The sequence below is a fragment of the Nesoenas mayeri genome, assembly GCF_963082525.1.
Source record: "Nesoenas mayeri genome assembly, chromosome: 1".
NCBI lineage: Eukaryota > Metazoa > Chordata > Aves > Columbiformes > Columbidae > Nesoenas > Nesoenas mayeri.
The window spans coordinates 204,009,314-204,025,502 of record NC_137541.1 but is presented as its reverse complement, the minus strand read 5'-3'; the positions used below and the strand labels follow the sequence as shown (position 1 = coordinate 204,025,502).

At 41.0% G+C, this 16,189-nt stretch overlaps 1 protein-coding gene across 1 annotated transcript in view; it reads right to left on the bottom strand.

Moving 5' to 3' along the window:
• Positions 1-3,955: 3,955 nt before the first annotated feature.
• The window catches only part of NOX4 (NADPH oxidase 4), a gene marked incomplete at its 5' end in the record, with an annotated part of 106,273 nt that continues 94,039 nt past the window's right edge, over positions 3,956-16,189 (bottom strand). The window contains 4 exons of the mRNA XM_080354742.1: positions 3,956-4,181; positions 10,218-10,318; positions 12,360-12,428; positions 13,015-13,123. Coding sequence (XP_080210868.1) covers positions 4,061-4,181; positions 10,218-10,318; positions 12,360-12,428; positions 13,015-13,123 — 400 coding nt within the window. The 3' untranslated portion in view covers positions 3,956-4,060. The remainder of the gene's footprint in view (positions 4,182-10,217; positions 10,319-12,359; positions 12,429-13,014; positions 13,124-16,189) is intronic.

The window sequence follows — 16,189 nt, the reverse complement described above, 5'->3', positions numbered from 1 at the left end:
TGTGCACCACAGTGTTAGTGGAAGCTGAATGTGCGTAGTGCTTTCATACACAACTTCATATCAGGCTTGTGTGGGCTGAAGTCTTCAAACAGAGAGAGGTTTTATCTCTCTTCCCTTTACAGCAACTGTTCTCTAGTTTGCTGTGGCCAAACAATCAGCATTTTGTAGAAAAATGGATTTGACTTAAACTTTCTACCCTAAGCAGTGCAGTCATTGGCTGTCTGTGGTATGCACTGGTGTCCTCTCCCCAGCCCAGGTTCAAGGCTGTATGTAGTGATCTCTCATATCCCTTTCAGTCCCATCTCCTAGAAGAACAGATGAAAGACCATGGAGAAACTCACATGCTATTAGTACCATATGCTGAAATACACAAGTGTTGCTCTGATCTCAGGACTGGAATAATCATCATGTAGGGATGGGCTGTTCTGCAGACTTCAGAGTGGAAGTTCACTCCTCATCAGCCCTTCCCACGTTCCATCAGGGCTCACTTCCGCAACCCTTTGCTACAGCAGTGACCATTTGCTCACCCAAGTAACCTCAGTGCTATGGGAACAGAACTGCCTGGGTAAACCTGGTTAATCTAGGTGTTAGCTGCATAAAGCCCCAAGTCTCACACTGCTATACAAGGGCTGGATTCCCATTGCAGAGAAAGGGCTTGGTTTCCATCAGGGCATGAAAACACTTCTGGTTTTTAAGTCCTGAAACATTTATGATGAATAAAACACCAAGATCCTGCTGAGCAAACACTGAGGTTGTCTGCAGTTTTGTGACAGACTGAGCGAGAAGCAGCAGAATACATGGTGGGATCCTTCCCCTGCCAGCAGGATGCTTATGACAGACCCACTTACAGGACTCAATTTAAAGCATAAAGAAAGGTTCAATTACGTAAATCCGGTTGATCTGTAAATGTGCAATTAAGTGCTGTCAGCTTTAACTTACTTGCCTAGCACAGAGTTATATTTTCATGTACACTTGGCTTACAGATAAAAAAAGCTATGGAGTTTAAAAGAGGGCTCGGCTCGGTTTTGCAAGCTGGTGTTACACACGCAGAAGCAGCAAGGACAATGCAGCCTGCAGAAAGACCAAGTCTATCATAACACATGCCGCTCCTGAAGCCAAGTCACAGTCACTAACCCTTAAAACCTTTTGCCTTTCTGAAAATCATAGCTCAAAGAAAAGCTAAAAAAGCAACCGAGGCTTTTAGCCTTCCTCCAAACTCACCCTTGCCTGGTCAAGCAACTACTCACATCGGCAACAGAGAGGTTTGGTAAGATGAAGCTTTACACAAAATAAAACACAAATACAGTTGTATAGCAATCAGACAGACCTCTTCATTGCAGGTGCACTGAAGTGATCCTGAAACATTAATTAAGCCTCACAACACTCCAGAAAGCTAGACAGCCCAAGCCTAGTTTACATGTGGGTCAAATGAGATTAGTACAGGAAAAGGACAGAAAGACTGTGGGTCTGCTTGCATCTTGCTCTGACAGCACTGCCTAATGCAACAACAGGCATTTAATGTCCCTACAGACAGTCTCCGTTCCTGCTACAGCGCAGAACAAGAGCATAGTACTAGTATTATTATTTTAATTATAAAGCACTACCTATAGAAGAGCTGAGCCAGAAAATATAATCTGTTTTAGCACAGAGCTAACTACAAAACTAGCTGCTTGCTATACGGTAATGGAACCGACATCTATCAGAGAGATGTCAAACCACAAACAGCATCGTGATTAGATGACTCTAAACAGTACTTAGAAAACATTAGATACTAGATCCTAAAACAAGAGGAAAAAGATCCCTGTCTGGTTGTGGTTAATAGATGCAGTCATGACTTCAATCATGCTTTAAGCTAGCTGCCAACAAACAAAAAAAGCCCAGAGCATCGGGGATACCTGATAATCTATGTATTTTGTCATCAATTTTATGTTTATTATAAAAAAAAAAATCCATGCAGGCAGTATTAGAAATAAATCTTAATGATTAAAAAAGCTCTAATCCTTTTCTGCATACCTCCAGTTTTATAGTGACAGATGAATGAGACCCAATGGGAAAACAATGATCCTTGCAGCCTCAAAAAAAAAATAATAATAAAAAAAATCACTAGCTGCAATATAGGCTCCCATCTCCCACTGCATTTCTATTTTGGCTTCTCCTCTAGGCTACTTTGAGAATTCTCATCAGTAGGACTACGTCCATCTCTGTCTCTTTCCTTCCCCCTTGAATTTCAAATTGGGCAGAGCCAGAGGCAGAAACTTCAGTGCCAAGTCCAGATACTGAGGAACGTGTCCCCATGTGGCTTCGCTGCTGCACCTCAACCTGCTGCTCCACTGAGGGCAACTCCCGAGGAGAAGCTCCCAAGGCAAAGACCAAACTCATTTTCACTAGTTACACATGCAACATGCCTATACACCACCTACTAGAAAAATGCCTCCCTCTCAATGCTGATACCGATACTTGTAGAGCCCTGTGCAGAGTTTGTGTTGTGAGGTGAAAATCAGTGTCTTTCTGACTAAGATAAAAAAGGTCTTCACTGGAAAGATATAAACTGAGTCTAATGCATTATGATAAATACAGGTGAACCACGGGTTTGATAAATGCTGAGCCATCTTATGTCTGTGTGTGCTGCAAATACTACAGGGTATTGCTCCCAAGCTTGTGTTGGAGATTAAGGAGCAGGTTTTTGGGATGTGTAAAGTGATGCTGCTCTATTAAGATGCACCAGAATGATGCCTATTTATGCCAACTGTCTGACTCCTGCTTAAATGTCTTCTCAGCAAGATAAGGTAAAGGGGGTAAAGAAGAAATAAAGGAAGTTGGATAAGCTCTTGGATTGAAGAAAAAAAGTTGCTTCTCAGAATTAAGAAGTTAAAAAGTGCCTGTTTCACCTTCCCGCTACTATGAGCAACTACGAGCAGACTGGAAAACAGCTGCAGGGAGAAAAAGGGAAAGAGAGCTTAAATTCGAAAGGTTCAGACCCTCCCCTTTGGAACATACTGAAACCACATGGCAGCTCCTGCAGTTTCTGTCTGCACACACGAGGCAAAGAACCACAGTAATGAGGGCTTTTTTCTTACTCTGCTGTAGATCTGGCCTGATCCTGCTTTCAGTGGCATCAGTACATGCATTGTAAAAGAATCACTAAGAGCATCTGAATTCTTGAAGTATTTGACATTCAAGGCATGTGAGTGCAGAATGAGTGCAGCTTCCACAATGAGCGTCTGGTATAATAAAACATCATATCCTGTCTGATCCCTTTAATCGTTTTTCTTGCTCCATCTTTCTGGCTGCATAAATCACACTTCCTTTGCAAACTCACTGAATGTTGAACTGATGCAAGATAGAAAGTTCTCCATGCACAGCTGTCTGCTTGCCAAAAAGCTGTGATTTGCATCATGGGAGAGTCTCCCCTCAGGTGCTACATAATTGTGCTCACTTCTCCATAGGTTAACTTACACCTTTCCCCATATTCTACCATCTCTTGCATTCAAGGTGGGAATGTCCACACCCATTACAGAGACTAGATAGAGTAACACTCTATATTTTAAATACAGAATCCCAATTCTGCAATGTATAAAACCTTTATTATGGAGTGTTTCCACCTCAAAGCCATGAGATTTGTATACTAACAAAAACAATAGGTCTTTGTAATGCACTATGTTTTGTTTGGATTAACCTGGGGTTTGGTTTACTGACCCAGCTTCAGAGGACTGAAGTGGATGAAGCCCAAACATGCCACAGATTGTTCTTCCATTGGCTTTTAAAGCAACTGTGTCTCTCCCCAACTTCTGCACTTTTTAATTAACAGAAACAACTCCAAAGAATCACCACTGACACAAATATTGTGTGAGTGCATTTGGCTTTGAGTATAAGCACTTACTATTTGTTGGTATACTGCTGCATCCGTAATTTTCCAAAGTCTTAAATAAACATAAATAAGAAAACCTGTGTTATTCTTTGGTACATTTCTGTCTGTTTAAACCACAGCTGAACTTCTATGTTGTACAAACAAAAAATTGCACTTTTATCTTCCAGAGAGTCTTGCTAGTCCAACAGGCTTTCAGCTGAAGGATTCTTTATTATACTCAAACCTTGTCCCATAAGGGTTGCTGCTGTTGCTCAGTTTATGAAGTATCTTAGAGATTTTGTTTGGTCCACAACAGAAAACTCCAATGGTCTTCCTGTTAAAAAAAAAAAAAAGAAAGAAGTTATGACATTGCAAATAAAGAGTAACTTACAATGATAGACTAAATTGGATCCTGGCCTCATTGTATTACACATAAGCCATCTATGCATAGATTTTAAGGTGAGAACAGCTCACTAGTTCATGTAGTTAGTCTTACTGAAGTCACCAGATCTCTCCTGAGTATCCCCACAAGAAGTCCTATTACTTATTTGACTAAGAGAACTCCTAGAAAAAAGTACCTCATCTTAGTCTCAAGACACCAAGTGACAAAAAATTACTACTTCCTACTCTAATTTTTTCCATGATTTATTCCTTTTTTTTTTTGTTGAAAATGTGTCTCACTGTAATGACTTCATTAGTGTAACTCGTGATTTACACCGGCAGGAGATCTAGTCACTAACGGTGATTCGTTACACTAATGAAAACAGAACATTACTAACCCATGATTATTTCTGGCAGCAGCAGAATAACTTTACCACTTTTGTTTCACATTAGCATGTAATCTTTCCTACAGCAGCTGTATCGAACAGTCTTATGAAAAGCCAAACACAGAATATGATCCTTGTTCATCATCTACAGCTATCAGCCTGGGTTCATTAGTTAACCTGACTATTTCACTCCACTCCACTGACAACAGCTCTTTGTTCTCCAGCCAGCTTACACAGGGACTGTACATCAGACATAAAGTGGTGATTCATACAGCACCTAAGGGCTCAGAACAGGAGCCAGCATCAGAACTGGGCACATTCATAACAGTAGGACTGAGCCTCTCACGATATTAATCACCTCCCTTTTTCTGAAAGATGAGGAGAAAAGGGAATGGAAGGAGCAGGGAAAGAGGATGTGGTGCTGTCTCTTCTGTATCATGAAAAAAAAAAAGCCTCATTTTCCTGCTGAAACTGTGCCACTACAAAGAAAGATCTTAAAAAGCATCCAAGAAAGAGCATGGCTTTAGCTATTGTGATCCACAGCACTCACCAAGAGGCTGGAGATTTGAGTTCTGGTCCCTGCCTCCAGGTCTGTTTCAGTATTTTATCCAGTAACTATTTGATATAAAATATCTTAGCACATGCAGGATAATCACATGCACAGTTTAAAGCTGTCTGCATACGTGTTTGGAGAGAAAAGGGAATTAACACGTATAAGAACAAATCTTTGCTGCATGCTGTGAAATGTCTGTGCCTGGTGTTCGTCAGCAGCTCAAGCAGCATGGCCATCCCCCCTGCACCTGTGCACAGCAACACCAGCACAGCACAACTCAGGACTCAAACATCAAAAAGCATCACAGAGTTATTCAGGTAACTGCAACAGTGCTCTTGTGCAGGCACCTTACAATGCCGACTTTAATTGCCTTCAATTGCATCATCCCTCCTATCAATCCATGGCAAACATTCATAACTCATACTTTTCTCACCCTTATGTATATCTATTAAACTTTCTTGTCCTGGCAATACCTCTTTTAATGGCAAAGGGTGTTGTGCTGGTGGTTGGATTTGCAGAAATAATGAGAACACTATTACTCATTGCTCTCAAATAAGATTCCTCAGCACTTGCAGACTCTGAACACCCTCTAATCTGCACACAGTAGAGAAAAAGGGTGCATAAGCTGCCACAAAGAATCTGTTTTCTACTATGTATTTAATTGACAGAATTAATGTTGTTGTTTGTTTTCATTAGTCTAATTAGTACAGACAACTGATAAATAAAACCCAAGAGTTCATCTGTTTCTCTGCCTTTCATTACATATATCTAACTGCTGAAGCACAGACATCTAAGTAGCACATACTGCTAATGTATTCTCATCCCAGCATCATTTGTCCATGGTACAAATAATTTTTGGCTAGCAAACAACATCAGAGAAGGGTTAAATGATTTGCCTGAAGTCACACAAGAGACCCATGGCTGACTAGGGTCTCCTGAAACCCAATTGAACCACTGCCCTGTACAGTGAGCCAGATGCTCTCAAACTTCCTTCCCTGGATACCCACCATCTATCTTGGACATTCCTCCATGTACCATTTACCTCTCACAGTTCACACCCAAAATCCTCACTCACCTATGCCCCCCACTTCCCTGCTTGTAGGGGCTTCGCTCCTGCCTGGATGCTGTGACACAAGCAGGCAGGCAGCTGAAAGTAGCTACTACATGGAGCAGCATGCTACTACCCTGAGGTGATGGGCTTTACCTGCATATTACTCATTTGGGTCAATGGCTCACCTTGTTGCTCAGATGAAAACAGAGAGCTAAGTAGTGCTATGTCTGAAAATCTTTATAAATGCCATTAAAATGTTTACAATTAGGGAAACTATGTTATGGGCCATTCTTTGTAATAATCATAAACATTAATAGAGGATTTTACTCATTCAGAGCACTAAACAAATAAATCCTCAGTGTTCCCATGGGATGAGTATCCTTGGTGCCTTGTTCATCACCCACAGCTATCAGCCTGTGTTCGTTAGTTAACCTGACTATTTCACTCCACTACACTGACAACAGCACTGACTTATTCTTGGTGCCATCTCAAGGCATATCAAGGATAAGAGGGTCATTAGGGGCAGTCAACATGGCTTCACCAAGGGTAAGTCGTGCTTGACCAACCTCATAGCTTTTTATGAAGATATAACGAGGTGGATGGATGATGGCAGGGCGGTGGATGTGGTTTACCTTGACTTCAGTAAGTCATTTGACACAGTCTCCCACAGCATTCTCATAGCTAAACTGAGGAAGTGTGGTCTGGACAATTGGGTAGTGAGGTGGACTGTGAACTGGCTGAAGGAAAGAAGTCAGAGAGTTGTGGTCAATGGGGCAGAGTCCAGTTGGAGGCCTCTATCTAGTGGAGTGCCTCAAGGGTTGGTGCTGGGGCCAGTACTGTTCAATATATTCATCAGTGACTTGGATGAGGGACTAGAGTGTACTATCAGCAAGTTTGCTGATGACACCAAGCTGGGAGGAGTGGCTGACACGCCAGAAGGCTGTGCTGCCATCCAGAGACCTGGACAGGCTGGAGAGTTGGGCGGGGAAAAATTTAATGAAATATAACAAGGGCAAATGTAGAGTATTGCATCTGGGCAGGAACAACCCCAGGTTCCAGTATAAGTTGGGGAATGATCCATTAGAGAGCAGTGTAGGGGAGAGGGACCTTCCTGGTGGACAGCAGGATGACCATGAGCCAGCACTGTGCCCTTGTGGCCAAGAGGGCCAATGGCATCCTGGGTGTATTAGAAGGGGGGTGGTTAGTAGGTCTAGAGAGGTTCTCCTTCCTCTCTACTCTGCCCTGGTGAGACCACACCTGGAATATTGTGTCCAGTTCTGGGCCCCTCAGATCCAGAAGGACAGGGAACTGCTGGAGAGAGTCCAGCGCAGGGCAACAAAGATGATTAAGGAGTGAAGCACTTCCCTTATGAGGAAAGGCTGAGGGAGCTGTGTCTCTTTAGTTTGGAGAAGAGGAGACTGAGAGGTGACCTTATCAATGTTTATAAATATACAAAGGGTGAGTGTCACGAGGATGGAGCCAGGCTCTTCTCGGTGACAAACAATGGTAGGATGAGGGGTAATGGGTTTAAACTGGAACATAAGAGGTTCCACTTAAACTTGAGAATAAACTTCTTCTCAGTGAGGGTAACAGAGCACTGGAACAGGCTGCTCAGGGGGGTTGTGGAGACATTCAAAACCTCCGTGGACACATTCCTGTGTAGCCTCATCTGGGTTTTCCTGCTCCAGTACGGGGATTGGACTGGATGATCTTTCGAGGTCCCTTCCAATCCCTAGCATTCTATGATGCTATGATTCTGTGATTCTATGGGATGACTAGGTCAGCTCTTATTCTTACATCCATTTTATGAACAGCAGAAGGTGAGGGAGAGGTGAAATACTTTGTTATCTAGAGAGGACAGAGTCAGGACTTGAAATGCTCCAGTTTTAAAACCCACATTAATTCCTAGAGAGAGGTTTCTCCTTTATAGTGCATGAGAAATATACCATGGTGCTCCATGCCTTTCTGTCCTATGGATATTCATGTTTTTTTTCTAGGTCATCCTCCATCTGGAAGAAAGCACATGTCCATTTGAACTAAGCAAAACTGAGAAAGTGTGGCTGCCAAGGCATGGTATAAACTTTTAATCCAGGAGACAACTGAACAGAAACAAAGCTGCTGCTCCATCCCCAAAAAGGGAGCATAACAAACAAGACCAACAATTTATTATATAAACTGTCCAAACGCGCATCCTTGGGGCTGCAGTTGTCATATGAAATATCAACAGTAGATGGCACACGTCTGCTCCTCTTAGTCCAAAGGAAAGAATTAGGAACCTGATGCTGGGTTGTCCCATGTCAGACTCTGAAGGTCTGGCAAAGCTCCGACACTTGCAAATACACTTTGCGTATTTGGGACCCAAATAGCAACAACAGCAACAATTCACAAACCACAATCCAATCAGATGGCTAAACTGATGAGATTTTGCCAGCTGTGTGTTTATTTATGTGCAGTTTTTACTAAAAATCACAAGATAAAAAGTGGAAAATATCTTGGCCGCCCACAAACAAGCCCAAGGAGATGACAGCAAATACATGTGGAAGCCTGAACAATAGCACCAGATGTTGGAAACAACTTTGTTACTCCACTTTTTTTTAAATTTTCTAAATTTTTTTTGGTCTCTGTATTTCCACAGGGTTGTTTAGGTGGAAAGTAACAGAGAAATAAAAACCAAAATAAAATTAGCAGGAGCCCAGGAAATTGGACTATAGAGAAAAACGGAAGTCCCAGTCTCATCCAGGGAAACAGGGAGAATATTTACCTACAACAGGTAAGTTTCTGTGGGATAGCTGAGTTACAAGTTGCAGTACTATCTATCATGTTACATGTAATCACACATATAGATACAGATCTACATCTCTAAACACTGCTAAAACAGTGACAAAAGGTGAGGAAGCCTACATGATAGCAAGCTGCAAGATAACTGAACGAGTCAGAACATTATTGAGGTACTAAATGTCTTGCTTGGAAATGGTGGCAGAACTGAAAGACCTGATGTGAAAACACAGAGGAAATGGTATTTGAAGTCTAATTAGGAATAATGCAACGAAAAGCACAAAAGAAAAAGCGAGTATGAGTGCCACTAATAGCTTTATCTGTATTATGTGCACTTAAAGCCTTGCAAGGAAGTGGCAGAAACCTCATCATTTTCATCTTTTAAAATGGGATTCACACAGTTAAACAGAAAAGACATCAGAATAGAGCATAAAAGGTCAACAGTCCTCTATGCATGAGCCTGAGCCAAAGAGTCAACTTGGCTCTCTGACCTCTCTAATTCCCTTTCTTCCCCATGGCTCTTCACTACAAAATCCTTCTTTAAATGATAATCATTTGCACAGTGTGAGAATCCTACTAGGGATGTCCCTCTGTAGCAGGTTTTGGGGCATCCTGGCAAGAGACCATGTCCACAACATCCTCTAGGACCCGAATCCAAGCTACATATTGACAGCAGCTTACACTGTCAACAGTGATACACACTGGTGCTCAATATCTCTCAAGTGCCAGGGTTCAGTGTCCCCTTGTCACGCCTAGTCTCCAAAGAGAAGAGTCAATAAGCCACGGGCAGATGTTCACTTTGCATCACTTGTGCATTCTGTTTGTAAACCAGCACTATAAATCATTAAAATTATAGGAGAAATCAACAATTTTTAAAAATGCAACTTTATATATACAACCAGCATATGTTGCAAGCAAGATACTGCCAGAGATAAAACCATATTCAATCTCTGTGTAGTGAGATGGAAATCTATTGCTTTTATTTTCTAGACCACTGACCATCCTAGCTGCATTAGAGGATGAACTGTTCTGAGTGTAAAAAAAAAATAATAGTTTTAGTTTGTATAGGCTCTCACAGCAAAAGATTAGCTAATTTCAACATCAGTAGCTTAAACATTATACTCTAATATAAAACCCAAAAATATATTCATACAAACATAGCTACAAACAGACAATATTCCTAGCCTCCAAACTGTGGTATTCTTCAAGTGGACTGGTACTTACCGCCTGTTACACTTCGCTATTTCATCAAAAAGGAGTTTCCACCGGGGTCGTCCAATCAAAAGCCTTGAGTTTAGGGCTTGATATTTTTCATCAATTATTTTCTGCAAGAAACAAAAAATTCCATTCTGCCTGATTTGCAAATTGCCTCATGGCATCCAGGGCTCCCATTTCTGACATTGTCTGACTTACCATATCGCTGAGGTGTAAAACCTGATCACAAGTATCAGATAGTTGTGATTAAAACTGCAGCCATTTCATGCACTGATATCTCTGCTCACTGCCTTTTCAATGGCTCTCCTTGGTGTTCATTATACATTGTTCCTCATGCAGCTGCTCATTAATTTCCCCATTACTTTTAAACCAATTTATTTAAGCCATAAAACAATAACCATGCTCCTATTATTCATTCCCTCATTGGCTTTTAATGCTAAGCTGGAAGAAGCACTGCTGATGCAAAAATCATATTTCTGTCTGAAGTCTTTTTTTTATTAACTTTGTACAGGTAACTATTAAGATGACTAAGTCTGAAAAAGTAACAAGGGAAATCTTACATTTCTCTCTGAGAGTATTTTGCCAGCTGTTTTGAGCTGCCTTAATGGCAGAAAGCAGCCAAAATTGCTCCCTGAATGGAACCCGACCCATTCCAGCAATGCTAACTCACCAGCATTTTGATAAGGTCAAATGCCCTTCCACTGCAGGGCACTACCCTTCCTCGGTTTTCTCTCCTAATGTGATAGAAAGGCACAGAGAAGTTACATCTTATGGAGGCTTCCACGTTGACTACACTGCTGAACAACCTGAAACGTTGCTCATACCAATGCAAACACAGAGTCTTGGCCAACTTGGCCTTTCATATTCAAGAGGTATTTGCTGAAGGATGAGGTTGGCTCCCTGTTGTTACACAGGCATGCTACTTCTGAGCAAAGGGAGCATGAAGCAAAACTGCCCTAATTTTGGTAGCAGTCAGCACTTTGGACTAACATCAGTGAACACAGAAGCTGTATGGCAGCGGAGAGCTGAGTTTAACAACCCCTTGAGAAATCACGAACAGCATTATGTTTCGTGCTAGTTTCGTTCAAGAGCCATGAAAGAAAAGTGACTTTAAAGAAAGACTTAAAACAAAGTTGACTTAAATTAATTCAGTAGCTGCTTGATACACATTATTAGAAAACTTGCTTTGAATTTTCTATTATTACACTCCTGCTGTGTCGTTGCAATGCAGTCCTGCTTCAGGTTTTATTTTAACCTAACAATAGCATACCAGGTTCATCAATTAGGTATTTTCAAGAACCCCATGCCAGTTGATGTACATCATCCAGGCATTAAATCTGTGGAGTACGGTTCATAACTACTGCAGCTATCATATTATTTAGACTATTGGATAGAGTTCCTACCAGAGCTGTGAATGTTATGCTGTCTCCACCTGATACCAGGCAGATCAAAATCCTTTGGGCAGGGTTTCTCACTTCATTTCATGTTTTGTAGTAATGGTTAAGCTTGGCTCTGGGCCCACTGCAGTCATTGGAAAGCTTCCAGATGCAGCAGGGTAAAGAATCAGGCCTAGCTCATGTGCTAAATAATGTAAAATGAAGATCATAAGCATAAATAGCTACAGGAGATGCCAAGATCTGAGGAATCAGCCCAGCTTTGGGGCTGGCAATACATGACAATCAACAGTTCAGTATAATTTCCTGGCTTATACATAAAGAGATTTGTAACTTTTGTCTATATTTGAGGTAAAGGAATCCAAAGCTTTTAAAAATAGCTAGTTTCTCTCAAAATATTTGAACTTGCAAGCTCCTCTAAGTATTCTGTTTTGATTCTTAGCCTAGAAATGACGCAGATTTCCCATAAAAGACGGCCAACTGTCTGGTCCGTGCCCTGGCCTGAAAGGACCTCTTTCCTAGAAAAGGAAGATATGGATTTCTGCCCACATCTAATCAAGTTCAGGCTACTAGACTAGATTATCTTAATGTTGTGCGGATGCACTTGCTCTTTTGCCCTAGCAATGAATCAGTCACTTGAGTTTATGGCCTCGTTTCCTGTTTTTACCATCTGCAGTAATTCCCTTTTGCCGTTGACTGACAGTTTGCACAGTCTACTACCTCAAGATCAGTTTACAAACAGCATTTAGCCACATACCTGTATTCCATCTGTTTGACTGAGGTACAGCTGGATGTTTACATAGTCCGGTCGATTTTCCTGCCAAAGCTGCGAGGTTGATAAAAACAGCTGGTGAAAAAATATCCTTTCTCTTAATGTAAGTGTAAAGTCACTTGCGCCTACTATCCTGAGAGACTTGGGTTTCAGTATCAGCGAAGTAAGCTTTTTAATAAAGAAACGCTTGCACAGCATCCCTTTGTGCACTCCAGAATGTTGTAAATCATGCTGTGTACATAATATTATTTTAGGAAGCTACACTTCTCTTGAAATCTACCTGAAGTTGTAAATCTCCCTCTTTTCATAGTCTGTTTGCTAGCCAAAAGAATGCCACTAAATGCCACCCAGACTCCCCAAACTGCACATTCTTCTTCCTTCTCATAAATTTCACAGATAAGTGTCCAGACTACTGACACATGGCAACACTGTGCAATGAAAGACTGGTGACAGCTACTCAAACCGGTTTGTGCAGTTCCAAGAATAAATGGAGTCTGGATCAGGCAGCCCGAGCACAAATACTGCTGGAGCTTGCTTGTTTTCACCAAGGCTGCCTTTCTCTATAGCATGTCAGTTGCATGATGTGGATGTACTTTGCATTTTTTAAGTTGGCAGTATCCCTCTAAGCAACACCCATTACCTTGTTATGCAACATACAGAGCAGATCTGCAAACCAGCGGAAAGATTCAATGTCCCTGCACACCCAAATGAAGTAGAGTCTTCTGAGCTTGTAGCATTTCCAGCCGTCACTTGAAAATAAAATGTTTGGATAATTAAAAATTATAGTTTAAAAAGGAAACATGTTTTATATCCATTAGTGGAAATGTAAATTTCCATTAGAAGCTAACTGCTAAGTTATTCTTTATTATATGATACATCAGACATTGAAATGACCAACATAAGCTATTAGGATGATGCTGAGAATATTAAATCTCTAGCACAGACCTAACACCCCTCACAGATACTGCTTCCACATTAGCGAACTGCCAGCTCTATATATTATTTGGGCAACAAATATGGAATCATGCATCATCATCAAACTTTACTTCAAAGTAAAGCAGACATTCTAAGTTCAAGTGTATTATGTCAATTCTTTATTAGGTTTACAAAGCGATCCATAAGAGGAGAATATTGACAAATGCAATAATGTCAGGACTTAATTCTGCCTTTATATGTGAAAGGCTCTGGTTGATTATAATTAATACTGTGGTGAAATCACAAAGACTAAATCAAATCAGAGCTCCATTGTATTAGGGAACTGAATGATATATTATAGTCCTCAGAAAACGCTGCTGGGTAACATGCAGTCATGGGCAGATTCTGGTATTGCCTTTAGAAAAACAGGACTCTCCTGTCAGATTTCTAATGTAAATAAAACACAAATATAGCACAAAGGAAGGGTTGGAATGAACTGGGATAGAAAACAGGAGTGAAAAAAACCCTGATGATTAATAAGTGCAAATATCCAGAAGTATCTTCTTATCTTTCAGTGATCTTCTGATCACTGAAATGGTCAGTGCATAGACTGTTTCCTCCTCAAATAATTTTCAGATAGAGAAGGCCATAGACTGTCAACTTCAAATGCTAGCCCCAGGAGCCAACCCCAGCCAAAAAGTTTCATGGTACACCTCATCATACCCATTGTGCATTATTTCAAACTCAACTGTTGCTGGCATATCCAGCAAGGGTATTGTATTATTAAATCTACATAAGTCATTATTCCAATCACTGTTTTACCTCCCAATATCCCCAACCTCCACTGCAAGACTGAAGAGCAAGGATGGAGACATTCTCAGCAGCACGTAAGGGCTGAGCACTCCTTCTCATGTAAACTCCCCACGGAGAAAAAAAACAATGTGTTTTAAGACTGGAGAGTACAGTGTCTTTCAAGTCCCAGTTTCAGCTTTTTTCATTTGTAAACTGTTGACTTGCAGAGCGGGATTTCCTCCATCTTTTTCTGACTGCCTATACTAAGATAAGCCCTCAGGAAGGGTCACAATCTGGTCAGATGTGACAAGATAGCAAGGAAAATAAGTGCCTTTCACCATGAAAAAAGGATAAAAGAAAAGAAAAATGCAAGGCATTTTGTACTGAGCTGCTGTAGCTCAGTAACAAAATACCACTTGGTGATGAAACATTGCAGCTGGACAAAGAGGCTGGACTGCACGACTTCATGAAACAAATCAAGCATAGATTTAAAATAGCATCTCAGTTAACACAGGCTTGGGTCTGCCTCCAGCAGGGTATATTATGCAATACAGGTGCAATCCCCCATTACAACGAAATCCACATATATATAACACTTCTTGTGTGTTTCTGTCTTACCACTGCCCACAATAACAGCCACTATTTGTAGACTCTTCTGCATGAAAGCCACTTGCTTTCCTTAATGTAAGTTATGTTTTTTTAAAAATAGGGCATAGGGTTCAACTGTTAAATGAAGGGAAGAGCAGGAGCAGGAATTAAATTGTGTACATACAACAGGACCACAACTGAGCAGAAAACAAATGACTCTGCATCAATAGGCTTCTGATTTCCACCAGACCTGCATGTCCTTGACACAACAGGATTGGCTGTTCATAAGGCAGTTTTTCATGTTCGCACCTGCCAATTTCTGCTTCTAAGCCAGGGCATAGACAGCAATCAGATCATCTAAGTTGGTGCTTTATTGATGTTCAAATACTGAGAAGGAAAGTAGGGTAAGACTTACTTTCTTCCAGAATCACAGAATGATGCCCCTGTATATTGTACAGTATACAAAGGGAAGATTGGCTATAATGGCACATTATGGGATTGGCTGCTTGGAAGCCAATTTATTACTTTATCCAGATAAATGGACATTGCGAAAGTTTCTCAACACTAATCTTTTATGGCAATGTCTGTGCAAGTTCCTACAGCCTCTGATAACACACCGGTAGAGGCAAACATCTCATTACCTGCTGTTGGCCCATCATTATAATCTGTGACATTTTTGCTAAGCACTGTAAAGCATAATCCATCACAAGGAAAACAGTCACCTTATCCACCTGCGCCCCAGGTTTTCAGCAAAAATGTACCTGCTTTTTGAGAGGATAATCAATACACCCTCAGGAAAAGAAAATAAGGGAGCCTAAGATGGTCTTTGATGGCTGCAGCACTGTAAGAGAGGTGGGCCTGATAATTTTCAGAAGCATTGTCAGGTCCAGCATAGATCAAGGACAGAAGAATGTGGACAGCACCTAAATTCCAGGCTTTAACTTTGCTTTGGAGTTAGAGCTGGCTGTTGGCATGTTCATATTACAATAAATGCTTTGGTTGTGCATTGTAAAACCCTTCCAAAGCCTTTCAGCACTTCAGGGAAGGCTTGCTGCTTTGGTGGGCTCTTTATACACTGCCTATGAAACAGGGGTGCTTAACCTGTGACTGGAGCTTTTAGCCAATACCTTAGCAAAGAAGACCCAATTAAAAAAAAAATACATAGCAATCATAAAACAAAAAGAGTAAATAAGAAGGCATATCTAAAATCTAAACTTCAAATGGAGTTAAACATCCAAATCGTATCTGGATCCAGGTTGATCCCTTTCCCTTAAAACCTTAAGCATTTCTAGCAGAAAGAGTGTCACAACTTTCTGACTCTTAAAAACTTACTATGATAGTCCATAGCTCACCTAAGCTCAGACTAGAGGAACAGGTCTATCTGAATGGTTTTATATAGCTGAATGATGCTGTGCTGTTCTAACACTGAGAGCTTCTAGGTTTTTTTGGTCTCTTGCTCATTACTACCACATCGCCTAAAATACAGTGACAAAGGTCTATTGGCTTCCACAGACACTCTC